The sequence below is a fragment of the Bison bison genome, unplaced genomic scaffold (assembly GCF_000754665.1).
Source record: "Bison bison bison isolate TAMUID 2011002044 unplaced genomic scaffold, Bison_UMD1.0 scf7180017864304, whole genome shotgun sequence".
NCBI classification, from domain to species: domain Eukaryota; kingdom Metazoa; phylum Chordata; class Mammalia; order Artiodactyla; family Bovidae; genus Bison; species Bison bison.
This window is the reverse complement of record NW_011494876.1, coordinates 9,242,891-9,262,087: the sequence shown is the minus strand read 5'-3', so window position 1 is coordinate 9,262,087 and position 19,197 is coordinate 9,242,891. Positions and strand designations below refer to the sequence as shown.

Genomic DNA, 19,197 nt, shown 5'->3' with positions numbered 1-19,197 from the left:
CTTACCAGGAGAGAAAAGAAGAGCACGGGAAAGAGAAGGTAAAAGGTAGAAAAGAAAAGGGAAGCAAGGGAGAATTCAATCCAAACAGGTGAAGTTGGAATACAGCTGCCAGGAAACAACGCCAGCGTCCTCCAGCTTATACTAAACAGAACATCCACTCTGGCCTTCCATTAATTAAGTGGAAAGCAAATCCCCAGATTCCCAGTAGGGAACTGACAGGAACCACGGCAAATGCAGAGAAAATACAGTTTTTGTCCCAGAAAGTGCCCTGGTTATTTCGTGACAATGTCAGAACACATACAAAAGATAGGATGGTTATCCTACCTCCTCAGTCAACGTATTGTTTGTAACAAAACATACAGATGATTAACTGGAAATAGATATAAGCCAGATGATCATTCTCATTTTGATGAATCAAAGTAAAGCATGATATTGAGTGGACTAGAAAAATAACTAAAATTTGCATTTATTTGTAGCTCAATTCTTTTGCGCAATCCAATACTAATCGAATGAATAAGACGATTGATGATTTTACATCTCTACTTTGGCATAATAACTTTGCTGAATAAAAAACTTGAAACTAGAGTGTTATAAGAATTTGTATTGATATATGGTAAGAAAATCTCACTGCTTTATGCCAGAAATAGAGAAACAAAAGATTCATGAATAAATCATATGCTATATTAAATATAATCATATTTCAAAATGCAGTTGAAGGGAATTTATTGAAACAAATCACATCTTTGTGCCATTCTTCAGACTATTTGACTTGAATTATTTTGTAAATGGAATCCAGTTGTACAGTCAATTAGCTATGAGTTTACTGATTTTAATAAACAAATTTATTTGATTAAATTTGCTCACCAAAAATAACTGGCTTTTTCTGCAAATGTTTATTAAAATATATAGGAAAGGCCTTTATTGTAACTAACAGTGCCCAAGTATAACAGGTGCCATGTTATAATAGTAATTATTTACAATATATTTTCCAATAAAAATGACAATACTCAGATTAAACACAGAAAACATAACATTTTCAATACTTGATATTTCCATTAATTCTTCATGTTCTGCAACTGGAAGATAATTCCACATGTTTAGTTTTCTATTTATTCCAGAAGATCTGTGTTGAAATTTTTTTTTGCCATTAGAAACTGTGATTCTCTATGGGACCTTTTCAGCTTTGCACGCCGATTTTGGAACCAGATCTAAAATTAAGGGAAGATAAAAACAGACCTCAGAAATGTTATTATTAACATTTTCATTGCTACAAGTAATAACTAAGTCTGAAAATTTACCTGGATTCTGTCCTCCTCTAGGTTCAATTTTTGAGCTAAGTCTTCTCTGATATCAATGCCAGGATAGCAGTTTACTCTAAAGACATTTTCTAACACTTCAATCTAAGAATAAGGAAATAGTTATTTAAAATGTTGATCTTTGGTCTCTCATCATAAAATAGACTTTAATTTGTATAGCAAAATAATTGCATTCAAATCTTGGGCAATTAATCTGTAAGCTTTTTTTTTAATGACTATCCAGAAACTGTTAAAGGGGAGAGAGAGAGAGAGAGATACGGTCTATTGTTTCATTAATAAGGCTTCTAAACTGAGATCCCAAAGTGGATGGGCTTTTTGCCCAACAGGGCATCAGTTAAAGCCTTTGTATTAAGATTATTGGCTGAAAAAACTTCCCACCTGGTTTTGAGTAAAAGCAGTTCTGGGTCTTCGGCCTCTATACCAACTCAACTCTCTTTTCAAAGAAAGTCTCTCTGAGGGTGCAAAGTAATCTTCGTATTTCCAAACACTTTCTTCCGGGACTGAGTGATCCACAGTTTGAGGTAATGAGATCCCACTGGGAAGAGTTGGGACATGTAGACATAGGTTAACTTCTTTCCCTAAAAAGAGAAAAAAGAAATAACATTTTAGGTGTCCATTTCTATATTCTACAAAGTTGTATATAAGAAGTAACTTCAGAAACTTGTCTCTAACTTTCCTAGTAGAATTCTTCTGGGTTTCACAGGAGACCAAAATCCAAAAAGCAAACAAAAATGAGAGTCCTGTCTTGCTGATAGAGAACACATTCTGGCCTCTGAATGTCATTTATTCTTCAGTGAGAAGATTTAGAATATATGATATGGCAAATAAACCCAGAGCTCTTCTGAAGTAAATGAAGGCTCCTGGCATTTCTCATGGGTGCACTTCACACCTACTTGGATCTAAGGCGAATGTTCTTTTTATTTCCCATAACACTCAGATGGAGGCATTAAAAGTGCTAGATATTTCAATTATGTACTTGGATGAAAGTAAAGTTTTTCTGTAAGTCTATGTAATATGAAAAAAGAAAAAAGGCCAAATTAAACACTGTAAACAAATTAACAAAGAAATTAAAAAATTAAGTTGTGGCGTACCTGAAGAGCCGCAGGTGTCCGCCCAGGGCCTGTGGGGTTTCGTCGATGGAACACAGTCTTTCTTCTGGTCCAGTCCTAAGATACTCTCAATTGAAAAGGCACAGGGTGAGGGTTTGCTTTCCCCAAGCCGAGCACCTTCCTGAAGACTAGGAGACATCCTTGCGTGGGCTGCACAGAGCAACAGCTCCAAGCCTCCCTGGCTGGCTCTGCCCCACGTGTCCGGGGCTGGACCTTCCTGCAGTTCACCTTATTGCTCCGCAGACAAGGGGGCTGGATTTAGAACGTCACTAATTAAAATCCCGTTTCAGAAAGTTTTAGCATGTCAATGCACACTGGCCCAGCCAGCAGCTCCAGGAGTTAATTGTTTATTTGTTTGCAAGTAATTAGCAACTAATGGCTACACCACGGGGGCCACCTACAGGGACAAAAAGTGTTATCTCTCCTAAACAGAACACAGACTTAACTTTCTCAAAAGAAATGATGCACACAGACTAGCACTCCTCTTTTATTTGAAATCATCAATGTATAAAATCATGCTTTTTATTCTGAAGTTTATACTTTCATGGACTCCAGTTACCTAAACATACAGGCAAGACAGAAGAGCAGTCAAGTAATAAATAATCTAATTTAAGTGAATTTTCTTCCAAAGAAATTGGAAAAATAATAATCTCTTAATGCTATTACAGTAATTCTGATGAAAATGCCCGTTTTTCACATGCATATGTAATAGTGACTGTTGTCAATGAAAACACAATAGTATTTGGAGTGCAGCATACTGGAAAAGGTTGGCAATGTTATTAACACTGAGTGTAATTTTCTTCCAAGTGCCTGGATTAACTAACAAGGAACAGTTGCACCAAGTATTTTAAATAATTAATGAGTTAATCCTCTTCTCTCATCTTTTCTTTTAAATGAGAGAGATACAAGTTAATATGAAGATTCACATATAACTACCTCCAAGCAACTTAAAAGTATGCCTATTCAAACTAAAGGAAGAATTTCTCTCCCATCAGTTGTTTCAAAGAAAAATGCATAATTGATCTTTTAAAGAAAAATTTCTGTTGATATTTTGAGAGACTGGATGGTTCTCATGAGGACAAGAAGACTTGTGAAAAATAACCAAGAACAAAATATTTTCATTTCATTATCCTAAGAAAATGTGAAATTAAAAGAGAAATATAGCTGCTAAATGAGACGATTCTGAAGTGACCACTTCTCACCAAAGTTGTAACACTTTTAGTTCTTGTACTCTCTTGCTCCTCTTCTTTTAATACCTTCCTGATGATAAATTTAAGTGCTCAGTTTTATACAGCATTCAGACAACTACTGGGCTTTCCTTGTGGGAAGAAGAAAAGAAGTGTGTGCTCAAGGAGGAAACAGCCTCTACAGAATGGAACGGAACTTTATCAGATTTTGCCTTGTCGTGATGTCACTTCCTATCACGATGTCATAAATACTAAGCTAAATTCCTCCTTATGTGAGCCCCAATGTGAACAAAGAATTCACACAGAAAACGAAACACGCACACAAGATGGAGTTATAAATATATAAGCAAAGCCATTCTGACAATAAATAAACTAGTAAACATATATCCTCATGGAGGTTTTGCCTACAGTGTCTTGGAAGGTAAACAGTCAATGGTGGGGGCTCCCCTACTCTGGAGCGACCTGGAGAAAGAGATTGATTCACGACCTTCCAGATTCTTTCCTTTCCTTTGAAACATTCATTCACTGATTCATCCCACAAATGGAAGAACATCTACTGCGTACCTAAAAAACCGAATAGGATCCTTGCCTTCATGTGCCCATGAAGCTCGTGGTGGTGGCAGAGGTGGGGGGCAGTGAGACAGCCCACAAACAATAACTGTAAATATTAATAAATAAATAATCTTGTACATTAACCATGATGAGGAGGGAAAAAGGAGAAAGATGAGCCAGGAAAGCTGGCTCCTCAGTAAGGGAGGTAGAAGGCGGCCTGACTGAGACCTTCGACCCCACAGACCAGGGCCCTAGAGGCAGTCCCCAATTTCTGCTTTATCAACACAGACACTGCAATATTTTTATTTATCCTGAGTTGATTTTATGTGGACTTAATACCATTTTACATCTGGATGAGTATGTATGAAAATAAAAGACAGCAAAGAGTTTCTTTAAAAATGTGGAGGCAATGTTTTCTCATATATCGACTCAACAGACTTTTACAGAGCACTTAACATGTGTCAGACACCATTCTAGGATTAGGAATGAACAAAAGCAAGGTCATTTCAGAGAGCGATAAACTCACTGAAAGGAATAAACAAAGTGGTGGTGATGAAACATAACGGGTGGAGGTGGGGTGCGAAGAGGGTCTTTAAGTATTGATGGTCAGGGAGGCCTCTCTCAGGAGGTAACATTTTAGCTGAGGGTAAGAGAATGCTAGCATGCCAAGATTTTGAGAAAGAGCATTCCAGTCAGAAGGAACAGCAAGTACAAAGGTCTTGCAGCTGAAAGGTATTGGAATATTTGAGGAGGAAAAGGGCAGTTAGCCAGAGAGCGGTGAGTGGTACCAGATGCTAGTGTTTGGAGAGCCAGGCCTGGCTGGATAATGGATGCCTTTATGAAGACCTATAAAGACCGTGGTAAGGAGTTCAAGTGCAAAGCGAACCCAGGGTAGGGTTTTAAGCTGGGACTAATATGACAGTCTGAGTTGTTTTTACTCACAACATTTCTGACACCCAATGTATATGGGCTTTTCCACACCAAGCGATTCTCTAGTTCTCTGTAGACATCAACAGGGTTTCCAAAATTCAATTCTGACCCCAACTACCCCACGGGTTAAGGGCTCAGTCCACCAAGACTATAGTTACCACTTGCAAGTCCCAGGTTGCCACTTGTACTTCTGACTAACCAACTGTAAATTCAGAGTTCCCCTTCACAGGTTCAATTATTTGCTAGAACTCACACAATTCAAGAAGGCATGCTGTTTACATTTACTAGAAAAGATACAATTCAGGAACAGATGGAAGAGATGTGTAGGGCAAGGTGTGGGGAAGGGGCACAGAGGTTCCATGCCCTCTCTGGGCACCACCTTCCCAGCACTTCAATGTGTTTGCCAACCTGGAAGCTCTCAGAATCCTGATCTTTTTGTAGTGGGTTTTTTATGGAGTTTCATTACATACACAAGATTGATTAATCATCAGCTATTGGTGACCCTCCCCTGAGGCTGGCAGGTGGGGCTGAAAGTTATAAGCCTCTAATCTAGGTTTGGTCTTTCCTGTAACCAGCCCACATCTTGAAGCTATTGAGAAGCCCACCAAGAGTCATGTCATTAGAATAAAAGATGTTCCTATCACTCTTATTACTCAGGAAATTCTAAGAAATTTAGTAGCTGTGTGCCTGGAACCAGGGACAGAGACCAGATATATTTCTCTTTATAGCACAGATAGGATTTACAGTTTTAAAATCCCATCCTGGCTGCTACATAGAAAGAGACTGAAGAGTGATGAGTGCAACCAGTGAAATCGAAGATCACCTGAGAGTTGTTTATTCACTACATTCTTACTGAGCATATACTAATGCAAGGCATTGTTCTAGGTATGATGAGAAGAGAGATAACTGTCCAGGGGCAAGAGATGATGGCTAACAGTGGATCTGGGAAGTGGTACAATTCTTTAGGAGGTTGTGGGAGATGAAGTAATTGGATAATTAGTTTCAATTCTTTCATCCCCACAATATATTATATAGCTATCCCCTTGCTGTGGCCTCATCGTGGATACAGTGTACTTTCCACCCCTCAGCTTTGGGCTTGTCCATGTGACTTGCTTCAGTCAACGGCAACACACTAGAAGCCTGAAATATGACTGGTTTGCCCTCCTGAGCTTCTGACATCACTGCGTGGTCATCCGTGGGGCAATTGCTGCCTCTCAGCCTAAGCCCTAGAATGAACACACGTGAAGGAGACTCCACCCCATCCTGCAGCTTGCCATTAAGCAGGCAAAGCCCAGGCAAACTCAGCCAAACACCAACTGACCTGCAGTTTCATGGGTGAGAAAAATAAATATTCATTGTTTATTAAGCTACTCAGATTTCTGAGGTCATTTGACATACAGCATTGTGGAGGAAACAGCTCCTTCATGTGGGAACAGAAAAACACATCTTGCTGGTGGATTAGGAGAAATGAAGGAAAGAGAGGCATTAAGGATGACTGTTTTTTTGGCTTGAGCAAATACAGTGTCATTTATTGGGGTGTGGACGCCTGGACTAGGGGAGGAAAGGTTTGGGGAGAAATGAAGAGTTTCAGTTTGGATTGCAAGTGGGCTACTGGATTTCTGAGTTTGAGCTCAGGGTTGAATCTCTAAGTCTGTGCATCACTAGCACAAATCATATGTATTAAAACCATTAAAAGCCAGAGGTTTGTATGAGATCACCCAGTGAATGACCCTAGACATAAGAAGGATCTTAAGACCAAGTCTGAGATATTTCAATATTTAGAAATTGGAAAAGATGTGCTGGAAAAAGAACTAGAGAAGGAAACAGGTAGTAAGCCAAGGGAAAAATGTGGAGAAATGATAATCAACCCAAGAGAGGAAACAGGATCAAGGAGAAAGATGGCTACAACAATATCTAAGTGGTCTCACTGCATCCATCCTTGATCCCTTATGGTTTTCTATCAACACAGCAGCCAGCGAGAGGGATTATTTAAAAACATATCCGTTCATGTCACAACTCTGCTCAAAAAATGGCTTCCCATCTCAGTAAAAGTCAGTCTTTTTAGTGTTATATACAGTGTCACATGATCTGCCAGCTCCCCTTCCCGATCTGATCTTATCTTTCATCACATCTCCCATGCTGACTTTGTTCTGGCTACATGAGACCTCTCCTCTTCCTGAAAACACAGGTACAGTTCTGCCTCAGGCCTGTACACTGGCTGTTTTCACTCCCTAGAATGTTCTTCCCTCACATATTCTCACAGTTTACTTACTCTGTTACCTCCTTCAAGTATTTCCTTAAATACAATTTTTTCCAATGAGGCTTACTCTTTCAGTCCCTTAAAAAATTTCAGGAGTCTTGATGCCCTCTCTCCTCCCTTTTGTCTTATTGTATGTTCATCTTGTTTCCTGTTTATTGCCTGTTTCTTTAGAATTTTTGTTTGTTCTAGTATCCACAACAGTGCTCAGCTAAAACTAGATGAAATAATAAATGATCAGCTGTGTCAATGCTAAGAGGCTGGGTAAAAAGAAGACAGAAATGTATCCACAGATTTGTTAACAAGGGAGTTACTGTCAACTTTGGCAAGCTGGAAGGGTAGAGAAAAAAAGCCAAATTTGAAGTAAACTGGAGAATGAATGAGATATTTCTGTTATAGCAATACGCTGGGCCATATTCCTTGAAAGACTCTTCCACTACAAAACAATTAGATCTTGTATAAAATATATCTTCAAGTGCAATGCTGAGGTCTGAACACGTAAGGGAAATTTTGTTTCCTCACCACACGAAACAGTAAAAACACAACAACCAAGAATTGAACTCAGAACTGGGAGCAGTGATCAGCAGACAAATGATAAATAAGAGGTCACCCACAAGAGCAAAAATCCTTAGCATCACTGAAACCAGGATTCTAACCCTCAGGCTAGTAGTAGGTAGGAGAGTTGAACAGAAGATTCTCACTTGAGGTCACTTTAATATTCAGTTCAGTTCAGTTCAGTCAGTCGCTCAGTCGTGTCCGACTCTTTGCGACCCCATGAATCGAAGCACGCCAGGCCTCCCTGTCCATCACCAACTCCTGGAGTTCACCCAGACTCATGGCCATCGAGTCAGTGATGCCATCCAGCCATCTCATCCTCTGGCGTCCCCTTCTCCTCCTGCCCCCAATCCCTCCCAGCATCAGAATCTTTTCCAATGAGTCAACTCTTTGCATGAGGTGGCCAAAGTACTGGAGTTTCAGCTTTAGCATCATTCCTTCCAAAGAAATCCCAAGGCCAATCTCCTTCAGAATGGACTGGTTGGATCTCCTTGCAGTCCAAGGGACTCTCAAGAGTCTTCTCCAACACCATAGTTCAAAAGCATCAGTTCTTCGGCACTCAGCCTTCTTCACAGTCCAACTCTCACATCCATACATGACCACAGGAAAAACCATAGCCTTGACTAGATGGACCTTTGTTGGCAAAGTAATGTCTCTGCTTTTCAATGTGCTATCTAGGTTGGACATAACTTTCCTTCCAAGGAGTAAGCGTCTTTTAATTTCATGGCTGCCATTTCAGTCACCATCTGCAGTGATTTTGGAGCCCCCAAAAATAAAGTCTGACACTGTTTCCACTGTTTCCCCATCTATTTCCCATGAAGTGATGGGACCAGATGCCATGATCTTCGTTTTCTGAATGTTGAGCTTTAAGCCAACTTTTTCACTCCCCATTTTCACTTTAATATTGGTTCCCGGCAAAAGCAGACCAAACGCTCTCTGGGAGAAAGCCTCCCTAATTTAGGTCACAAAATTCCCACAGATTAAAACTAAGCAAATAGAATCTCACAATCAAAGAGAAGCAAGCACATGTGAGCAGCCACCATGATAGGTATAGAGGCCAACATGGAGAGGAATTGAAGTTTCCTGTCAACAGTCAACATCAACTTGCCAGCTATGTGAATATGCCACTTGGCAAGTGAATCTTTCAGCTCCATTCAAGCCTTCAGATGACTAAAGCCCCAAATGACATCTGACCACAATCTTAATGGAAACTACAAGACAGGACTGGGTATCCAAGTCACTCCTGAATTCCTGACATAAAGAAACAGTGAGAGGTATTAAATGAACACTACTGTTTTAAACCACCAAGTTTTGGGTGATTTACGCAGCACTAGATAATTTATCTAAAAAGCTCCATCATAAAAAACTGAGAAAGGGGAACCTGTAGGGAGACAAGAACAAAAGACAGAACACAAATTACCAATATTAGGAATAAAGAGGTAATACCACTACAGAGAATACAGACATTAAAAAAAAAAAGAATATAATGAACAACTTTATACCAGTAAATTCAGTAGCTTACATGAAATAGGCAAGAACCTTTAAAAACTATATGATTACAAAAACTGAAACAACATGAAATAGAAAATATGACTAGCTACATATCTATTAAAGAAACAGAACTGGTTATCAAATTCTTTCCCACAGAGAAAACTTCAGGCCAAGATAACTTCACTGGTGAAGTTTATCAAACATTTAAAGAAAATCTTACACAAATACCAATCTTAAATAAACTCTTTCAGAAAATGGAAGAGGAAGGACCCTTCTAAATCTGTTTTATGAGGTCTGAATAACCCTGATAACAAAAAAATTTGTTTTTAATTACAGACAAATATCTCTCATGAACACTGACACAAAAACTTTAAAATATTAGCAAACTGAAGGTTGACACATATAAAAAGGATAATACACGATGGCTAATTAATGGCCACTATAACATCTTTCCCAATGATTTCAAAATATAAACATCAAAATATACCAATCAACCAAGAAAAGGGTTGTGAAACCTTCCATATAATCAATCCTCGATATCTTTCAACATTTATTTTGAAATAAGAAATAAAAGCCTGACACACTGACATTGAAGAGAAGAGATTATAGGAATTGTAAAATTGGAAGTCTGTATTTTAGACATCTGCATGTACAAGATGAAGTAAAAATGAGATGTTTATGTTTTATTTTGCTCTAGTAACTTGTGAATCAACTCAGGCTTTGCTAACATTTTCTAATTATGTATTTCAACTAAACCTCAAATCATTAACTACCAGGAAAAATGCCCAATGTCTTAGATGTTTTGGCAGAGTTTTCAAAAAACCAGTCATAGCACAATAAGAAAGAAAATCAGCCTGTGAGTATAATAAGAAAGAAAACCAGGCTGTGAGGATAAGAAAGAAATGCAATAAGCAAAGCTTCATGACGTTAGCCTCTTACTTATGCGTAAGAATAACACTGTTCTATTTGAGACCCTCAGAATTTTTAAATATGTTTTCTAAAATACATAGAAGACTTTAGATTTTACTGTTAACACCTTCAGTATCTCCTAGAAAAATGCCAAAGTAGACATTCAATTAATATTTCTTAAATGAATAAATAAATGGACGGATGGATAGATGAGACTAGGAGGAGGAGACATTTGTAAATACACGTAAATGTTGTGCGTTTGCTCTTGTTGCCATTGCTTCTTAATGTGTAAAAGTATTCCCAGTTTTCTATGAACTACTTATATATCACTCCAGGGTAATCCACAGATTAGACATTATGACATTCTGTAACTATAATTCAATAAAAGTGAGATGGGGGATTCCTTATTTTAAATTGGGGTTTAAGAGTTGGACTATAAAGAAAGCTGAGTGCCGAAGAATTGATGCTTTTGAACTGTGGTGTTGGAGAAGACTCTTGAGAGTCCCTTGGACTGCAAGGAGATCCAACCAGTCCATCCTAAAGGAGATCAGTCCTGGGTGTTCATTGGAAGGACTGATGTTGAAGCTGAAACTCCAATACTTTGGCCACCTGATGTGAAGAGCTGACTCATTTGAAAAGACCTGATGCTGGGAAAGATTGAGGGCAGGAGGAGAAGGGGATGACAGAGGATGAAATGCTTCAATGGCATCACCATCTCAATGGAGATGAGTTTGAGTAGACTCCAGGAGTTAGTGATGGACAGGGAGGCCTGGTGTGCTGTGGTTCATGGGGTCACAAAGAGTCAGACATGACTGAGCAACTGAACTGAACTAATAGAGGTGTTTTACAATGTTCTGTTAGTTTTTGTAGTACAGAGAAGTGAGTCAGCTGTATGTATGCATATATCCCCTCCCTCCTGAACCTCCTTCCCATCCCTCCCATCACAGAACACCAAGATGAGCTCCCTGTGCTGTACAATAGGCTCCCACTAGCTACCTGTGGGGGATTCATTTAAAATCTGAGCTTACAATTTTAAAATCCTGAGGCACAATTCATGTCTGTGATACTCTGTCATTCCTAAGGCCATTAGCCTTTGCTATTACTTGAAACATATGGTACAATCCTCAGTGGTTACAAGGTTGAAGAATAAGCTTTAGTCGCTTAATCGTGTCCTACTCTTTGCGACGCCATGGACTGTAGCCTGCCAGGCTCCTCTGTCCATGGGATCCTCCAGGCAAGAATACTTGAGTGTGTTGCCCTTCCCTTCTCCAGAGGATCTTCCTGACCCAGGGATCGAACTCGGGTCTCCTGCATTGCAGGTGGAGTCTTTACCATCTGAGCCACCAGGGAGTTGGGATTATTTCACACATACTTTTATCTCTCCTGGCAACCATCTCAGTACTCATCAAACATAAGATATTAAATAAAGATTTGTAGAAAAGTTCACTCTATTTATATTTAGAAAACATTTTAGGCTTTTCTCAATCTCAAAAGATTATAGTTTCATATTTGTACATTTTCAAACCAGTCAAAATTGTTTTCTGTACAGTGCCTCTTGTATATATCAAGTTCTTGGTTTTAAAAATTTGATATAAAATTATCTAAAACACTGATGCCTTTTGATTTTAAAAAATTCATTTAATATTTACTATGGTACATGAGTAAAATGATAGTTTCCTTCAATTCTACCCCATTTTTACTGTCCAACCCACTGGCATCCACTATTAACACTTTAGTGCTCCTTCCTATCTTTTTAGAATGCCTTGACATAAATAGGTAGCTGCACACACACGCTTTTATCCACAGGGAGCCAGACACACGTACTGTTCTGCAATGTGGTTTCCCTACATTGACATGGCATAAGCACATACAGCTCCATCCCATGCTTCAATAGCTGCCTGATGCTACAGTAAGCGGAAGAATCACAATTTACTGAACTACTCTCTTGATAACGGCACTTGGGTGTCTCCAATTTTTTAAACTCTAACAAACAATGAATACCTTCTTAGCACATATGCAGGAGTATTTCCATGAAAAAGTTTCTTTGAAGAATATATTATTTTTTTGTCACCCAAAAATAAACCAGAATTTATTATGAAGAAAAAAATAATATGCTTTTTGTGAATTCTGCCATATTTCATTCCAAGAAATCTTTACCAATGAACGCTCCCACCCAGTATAGCCCGTCTTTATGTCCTCCCCAGACTGACATTGAGGACAAGAAAATTCAGGGCTAGGTTAAATGAGACTCAGGATTTCCCTAGACTCAGTAATCAAAAATAAAATAGTTCAGGATTTAAGGCTTCCAGGGGCTCAGGCCTACACGTTAGTGTTACTTAATCTAATCATTGTAGATTAAATTAGAGTTGTCAGTTAACTTGAGAACCTGATTGTCAGTTATAACATTGTTTCTGGAGGATAAATGCCATGGTTTTCTTATCAACTTAAAAACAAACTTTTAAGTCAGAACAAACATTTATTAAACTCCAGCATGTACAGGGATGTACTAAGTAACCAGGAAATGAAATGATTTCTGCCCTCAAGAAACTCATGATTAAGAAGGTAGTAATTAATATTAATTTTGTTAGGTGTCATGATGTGATTATGGTTACATTTACTGAAAGTCCCTCTAAAAGATTCTACTTAAATATTTATAGGTGAAATTTCAGAATGTCTGGGTTTTAGTTTAAAATACTTCAGAAGGGCTTTGCTGGTGGTCCAGGGCTTAAGAGTTTACCTTGCAATGCAGGGGACACTGGTTCGATCCTTGGTCTGGGACAATCGCACATGCCATAGAGCAACTAAGCCCATGTGCCAACTGCTGAAGCCTGCACACCTAGAGCCTGTGCTCTGTCTGCAACAAGAGAAGTCACCACAATGAGAAACCTGTCCACCACAAGGAAGAATAGCCCCCACTCGCCCCAACTGGAGAACGCCCACGCATAGCAATGAAGACCCAGCACAGCCAAAAATAACTAAATAAAATTATTAAATAAATAAAATACTTCAGGAAAACAAGAAAGAAAAGAAAGATAATTGAAGCAAGTATTGTAAAATGTTGGTAAGTGCTGAATTGGGAGTGATGGGTATATGTAGATTCATTGTCTCTAATGAATAAAAATATAATATCGTGGGTTCATTATTCTCTCTACTTTTGTAAATATAAGTAGCATAATTCTCTTATTCTTCTAGGAACACCAATAAATAAATACAAAATTTTAAAGATGTGTGCACAAGAGGTTGTGCATGGGAGCAAAAAGGGGCCCAAATCAGCTTGAGTGAAACTGAACAGGACTGATGAGTTGTAAGAGCCCAACCCTGGTGTCACACTACCCGGGTCCAAATTCCAGCACTGACTCTTTTCAACTATGTGACCTTGGCTATGTAACTTAGCCTCTCTGTGCCTCAGTTTCCTCTATAATTAAATGGGGATAATTGAGGATCAAGTGAGATTAATACTTGCAAAGCCCTTGAAATAATCCCTGACACATAGTAAATGTTACATAAATTATTTGCTATCATTTATTACCATTATCAATGTTACTAGAAGGCTTTTCAGATATGTCTTTAGGTAGAGATGTTTCAAGAAAACGTCAGAGAAAAGCAACATAATGAAGGCCAATTAGGTGTAGTTATAGGGGTATGTGTGTGTGTCTGTGTGTGTGTCTGTTTGTTGAGGGGAGTAAGAGGGAGAAAGTGACTGTGATTGCCACATTTCTAGTTTCTGTGACCAAACAGATGGTATCAGCTGCCTGCCAATGTAGGAGACCCAAGAAATGGGGGTTTAATCTCTAGGTCAGGAAGATCCCCTGGAGAAGGGAATGGCAACTCCAGGATTCTTACCCAGAGAATCCCATGGATAGAGGAGCCTGGTGGGCCAGAGTCCATGGGATCGCAAAAAGTTGGACACAACTGAAGTGACTTAGCATGCACTCACACATCATTAAAAGAAGGAGTAGAGGTGAAAGAGAGTTTACCACTTGAAAATTGTGTTTCTAATCATATAAACAAGTGACAAAGTATTTAGCAAACTGAATTACCTCAGAATGAAAATATAGTTCCCCAGACTGAGAAGGTAAAAAACTAATGAAAATTGGCAGCATACAATTTAAATAATACAGGTTCTAAAAATACTGTAGGAGAATTTATCTGGATTTGTAAACATTATTGTTATACAGTTCACACATATAACCTAAACAAATGAGCTCATTTTAGTACTAGAAGATAACTGGAAATAACATTTCCACCATCTAGCAACTCAGATATTAGTGGAATTGACTTAAAGTAAATATATATTTCTAAATGGTTATAATTTAAAAAGGCAGCTGTCATTTCAGCAGTGTTTTCAGTACTTCTTCAGTTAGGATTTGTTTCATGTTTCCTTGTGATCTCTGAGGGGATGACACAGAACTGATGCTGTATTCTCATTATTTCCTATCAGGTAGCATATAATTTTAGTCTCATTATTGGTGATTTCAACTTTCAGCATTTGATTAAGATGGTGTCTGCCAGGTTTTCCCACTAGAAAGTTACTCTTTCCCCCTTTATAATGTAGTGGGTTTTTTTGGTGAGGTTATTTTTAAGCCTATGCAAATACTTTGCAACAAATGTTTTTATTCATTTATTTATATCAATATGAACTCATGGTTTTCTATTTTATTTAAGGAGTTATAATCTCATTACTTACTGTGATGCTGAAATTTCCCCTGATTTGGCTAATGGAAGCCCCCTTCAAGCTGACTTGTGTTCTTTCCACACATCATTTTTTGATGTGGACCATTTCTAAAGTCTTTGTTGAATCTGCTACAACGTTACTTCCGCTTTATGTTTTGGTTTTTTGGCTGTGAGGCATGTGGGATCTCCCTGACCAGGGACTGAATCCACATCCCCTGCATTGGAAGGGGAAGTCTTAACCACTGGACTGTTAGAGAAGTCCCTTGACAAATCATTTTTGAGCACTTTCTACCTCCTAGCATAAAGTGTCTCAGGTATATCTTATTCTTTTCTTGCTCCAGACCTAGAGTCAGCCATTTCTCTGACCAGTCCTATTTCTTTTTAATGAACAATAGTGTTTGGAAGCCAAGATATAGACTCAGATGTGCATCCACTGTTATTGGGGCATCTCTCTCAAAGGCTTTCTCAATGAAAAAGGTAGGAAATAAACGCAGGTATGTGACATATACACACTTTATATCCCATACATGTATTGAAACCTGTGAGTTCACATGTGCTGTGCTTAGTCACTCAGCTGTGTCCGACTCTTTACGACCCCATGGACTATAGCCTGCCAGGCTCCTCTGTCCATGGGGATTCTCCAGACAAGAATGCTGGAGTGGGTTGCCATGCCCTCCTCCAGGGAATCTTCCAACCCAGGGTTCAAATCCAGATCTCTCTCACTGCAGGCATATTCTTTACCGTCTGAGCCACCAGGGAAGCCATGCTGCTGCTGCTGCTGCTGCTGCTAAATTGCTTCAGTTGTGTCCGACCCTGTGCGACCCCATAGATGGCAGCCCACCAGGCTCCCCTATCCCTGGGATTCTCTAGGCAAGAATATTGGAGTGGGTTACCATTTCCTTCTCCAATGCATGAAAGTGAAAAGTTGAAGTCCCTCAGTCGTGTCCAACTCTTAGCAACCATGGATACCTCTAATTCCAATCTAGCACTGCTGCTGCTGCTGCTAAGTTGCTTCAGTCGTGTCCAACTCTGTGTGACCACATAGACGGCAGCCCACCAGGCTCCTCTGTCCATGGGATTCTCCAGGCAAGAACACTGGAGTGGGTTGCCATTTCCTCCTCCAATGCATGAAAGTGAAAAGTCAAAGTGAAGTCGCTCAGTCGTGTCCGACTCCTAGCGACCCCGTGGACTGCAGCCTACCAGGCTCCTCTGTCCATGGGATTTTCCAGGCAAGAGTACTGCAGTGGGGTGCCATTGCTAGCACTAGAGGGCGCATTCTAACTTTCCCCCTTTCCATACAGTATTTGTAATTCCCTTCTCTGACAATGAGAATCCTGGCTTTTTTTTTATCCTTGATATATTTACCTATTGCATGTATCCCCCTATGTAACCCAACTGCCACTGCTACCATCCCTTCCCCACAGAGATGCAGCCAGCTCTCAACATGCACAAAAGCCCTCACCATGCTTGAACACCAAAACAGCCCTCTCAGGTATCCTCACCCCATGTTTGCTCCAACATCCTATTGCCTGGGGGTTGTCTCTCCACCAAAATGCCATTTTTGCCCATCTTTTGCCCTGACGCCCTGAACAGGCTCTGGCACTGCACACCAGGGCGCTCCTTTGTGGGGATGCCCTACCCCGCTTGCTGGACTCCAACACCTCATTCTGGGCCCCTGTGTCTCACCACCCTGCATAAATTCCTACTTTATTTGGTTCCACCTAACGGCTTTAAGGGCTTTCCTAAAGCCCCTAAAGTGGTAAAGAATCTGCCTGCCAATGCAGGAGACATAGGAGACACAGGATCGATCCCCGGGTTGGGAAGATCCCCTGGAGAAGGAAATGGGAATCCCCTCCAGTATTCTTGCCTGGACAATCCCATGGACAGAGGAGCCTGGTGGGCTACAGACCATGGGGTCACAAAGAGCTGGATGTGACTGGGCAACTGGGAATGCACACAATGGCTTTAGGGCTGAATTATTTAGAAAGGGAAGAGGAAAAACCATACACTTGTTTTTACATGAACTCACTGTCTTCTGTTATTAAGACATTATTTTTGCCCCTATATTATTTTGATCATGACTTAGCTAAATCACTCATATAATTTTTCCTTTAAATCAGTATATTTCATAAAGTACTGAGTTTACTTAAGACAATGTTAATTTGTGCATAATTTATGATATCTCATATCAGTAGTTTAGCTTCTCTAATATTTGTTTCAAATCATAACCTCAATTAAAAGTGTTTTTATCCAAAATTAGGGTAGAAGTCAAAATCCTCACTTAGGCCATTAGGCTTTACATGATGTTATCTTCTCTTCCTCCTCCCCAACAGATTCCTCCACCCTGGCTCGCCCCTTTCCTGCCACTCTGATCTCTATGCAATCCTTCAAATAGAAAGGCCACTCCTGCCTTAGGGCATAGGGCCTCTACCCTGGCTGTTTCTCTTCCTGAAACACTTTTTCCTCAGATGTACTCATTGCTCACTCCAGTGACTCCTTCACATTTTTGTTCAGATGTCACCTTTTCAATGAACTCCACTCTGACAAGCTTATTTAAAATTGCAACTGCTCTTCACCTCATTTTCCCTGTTTTCCATAGCACTCCCCACTTTCTAATATACTTTATTTCTTATACTGCATATTATGTTTATATTTCATTGTCTTTCTTCCTACCATTGCCACTAAACTGTAGCTCCACAAGGGCAGAGATTTTTAACATTTTGTTCATTCAGATCAGATCAGTCACTCAGTCGTGTCCGACTCTTTGTGACCCCATGAATCGCAGCAAGCCAGGCCTCCCTGTCCATTACCAACTCCCGGAGTTCACCCAGACTCATGTCCATCGAGTCAGTGATGCCATCCAGCCATCTCTTCCTCTGTTGTCCCCTCCTCCTCCTGCCCCCAATCCCTCCCAGCATCAGAGTCTTTTCCAATGAGTCAACCCTTCGCGTGAGGTGGCCAAAGTACTGGAGTTTCAGCTTTAGCATCATTCCTTCCAAAGAAATCCCAGGGCTCCTGAGGCAGCTTAAAATCCCAAAACTAAATTTAGGGCACCATCTAGTGTTTTTGGAAGGACGTGCTGATTTACTGTGAGACTTAACTACACTGGTGGTGGTTTAGTCGCTAAGTCGCGTCTGACTCTTGTGACCCCACGGTCAGTAGCCCGCCAGGCTCCTCTGTCCATGGGATTCTCCAGGCAAGAGTACTGGAGTGGGTTGCCATTTCCTTCTCCAGGGGATCTTCCCAACTCAGGAATCGAACCCAGGTCCCCTGCATTGCAGACAGATTCTTTACCAACTGATCTATGAACAGTACTGGTATACTCAATTCTCAGTAACTCTTTTTACTGCCCTCTGTAGTACTATAAAAAGTTAAAAAACAAAAAGTAAAATGATTTCAATACTTTACCAGTCATGGGACTTATTGGCTTCTCTAACAGCAATCTCTTTTCCAATGACTTGCCTATTGCTCCCGAGAACTTCTGGGGAGTAGTAATGTCATGTAGGTCTATGTCTTTTAAGCTTTGGGAATCTCCCCTCTCCCCACTGCCAAAAAACAAAGACCAAAAAACAAAGTAACAGCCTTTGCTGGCTTTGTACCTAAACCGTTTCTCCAGAATAACACAATATATATTAATACATTTTTTTTTGGCTGCAAAAGTCTCTAAATCAAAGTGGTAAAACACTAGCAAGGATAATGGTTATATTATTTAAAATACTATCCAAATTATCTACAACAATGAGGAGAGTCTTCTGATTTAGAAAATAATGATTTCTTTAGTTATGATAAAGAGGGGGAAATGAAGAAAATGAAAGCTGCTTTAAAAGCATTAAAACATTTAAAATGAAAAGAATACTTAGCTTATTTTTACTGAAAAATTATTGTGCCCAGCACTATCCTGAAAACTCATTAAACATCTTCCGGACTCTACCATGTAGGTTCTCTACATTCAGTTCAGTTCAGTTCAGTCGCTCAGTCGTGTCCGACTCTTTGCGACCCCGTGAATCGCACCACGCCAGGCCTCCCTGTCCATCACCAACTCCCAGAGTTCACTCAGACTCACGTCCATCAAGTCAGTGATGCCATCCAGCCATCTCATCCTCTGGCGTCCCCTTCTCCTCCTGCCCCCAATCCCTCCTAGCATCAGAGTCTTTTCCAATGAGTCAACTCTTCACATAAGGTGGCCAAAGTACTGGAGTTTCAGCTTTAGCATCATT

General features: G+C 39.9%; 1 protein-coding gene across 1 annotated transcript in view; it reads right to left on the bottom strand.

Moving 5' to 3' along the window:
* Nucleotides 1–827: 827 nt before the first annotated feature.
* Nucleotides 828–19,197, bottom strand: part of HESX1 (HESX homeobox 1) — a 23,137-nt gene continuing 4,767 nt past the window's right edge. The window contains exons 2-5 of the mRNA XM_010851656.1: nt 2,408–2,677; nt 1,695–1,894; nt 1,299–1,400; nt 828–1,208 (exon numbers count right to left, since the gene is read on the bottom strand). Coding sequence (XP_010849958.1) covers nt 1,110–1,208; nt 1,299–1,400; nt 1,695–1,894; nt 2,408–2,564 — 558 coding nt within the window. The 5' untranslated portion in view covers nt 2,565–2,677 and the 3' untranslated portion in view covers nt 828–1,109. The remainder of the gene's footprint in view (nt 1,209–1,298; nt 1,401–1,694; nt 1,895–2,407; nt 2,678–19,197) is intronic.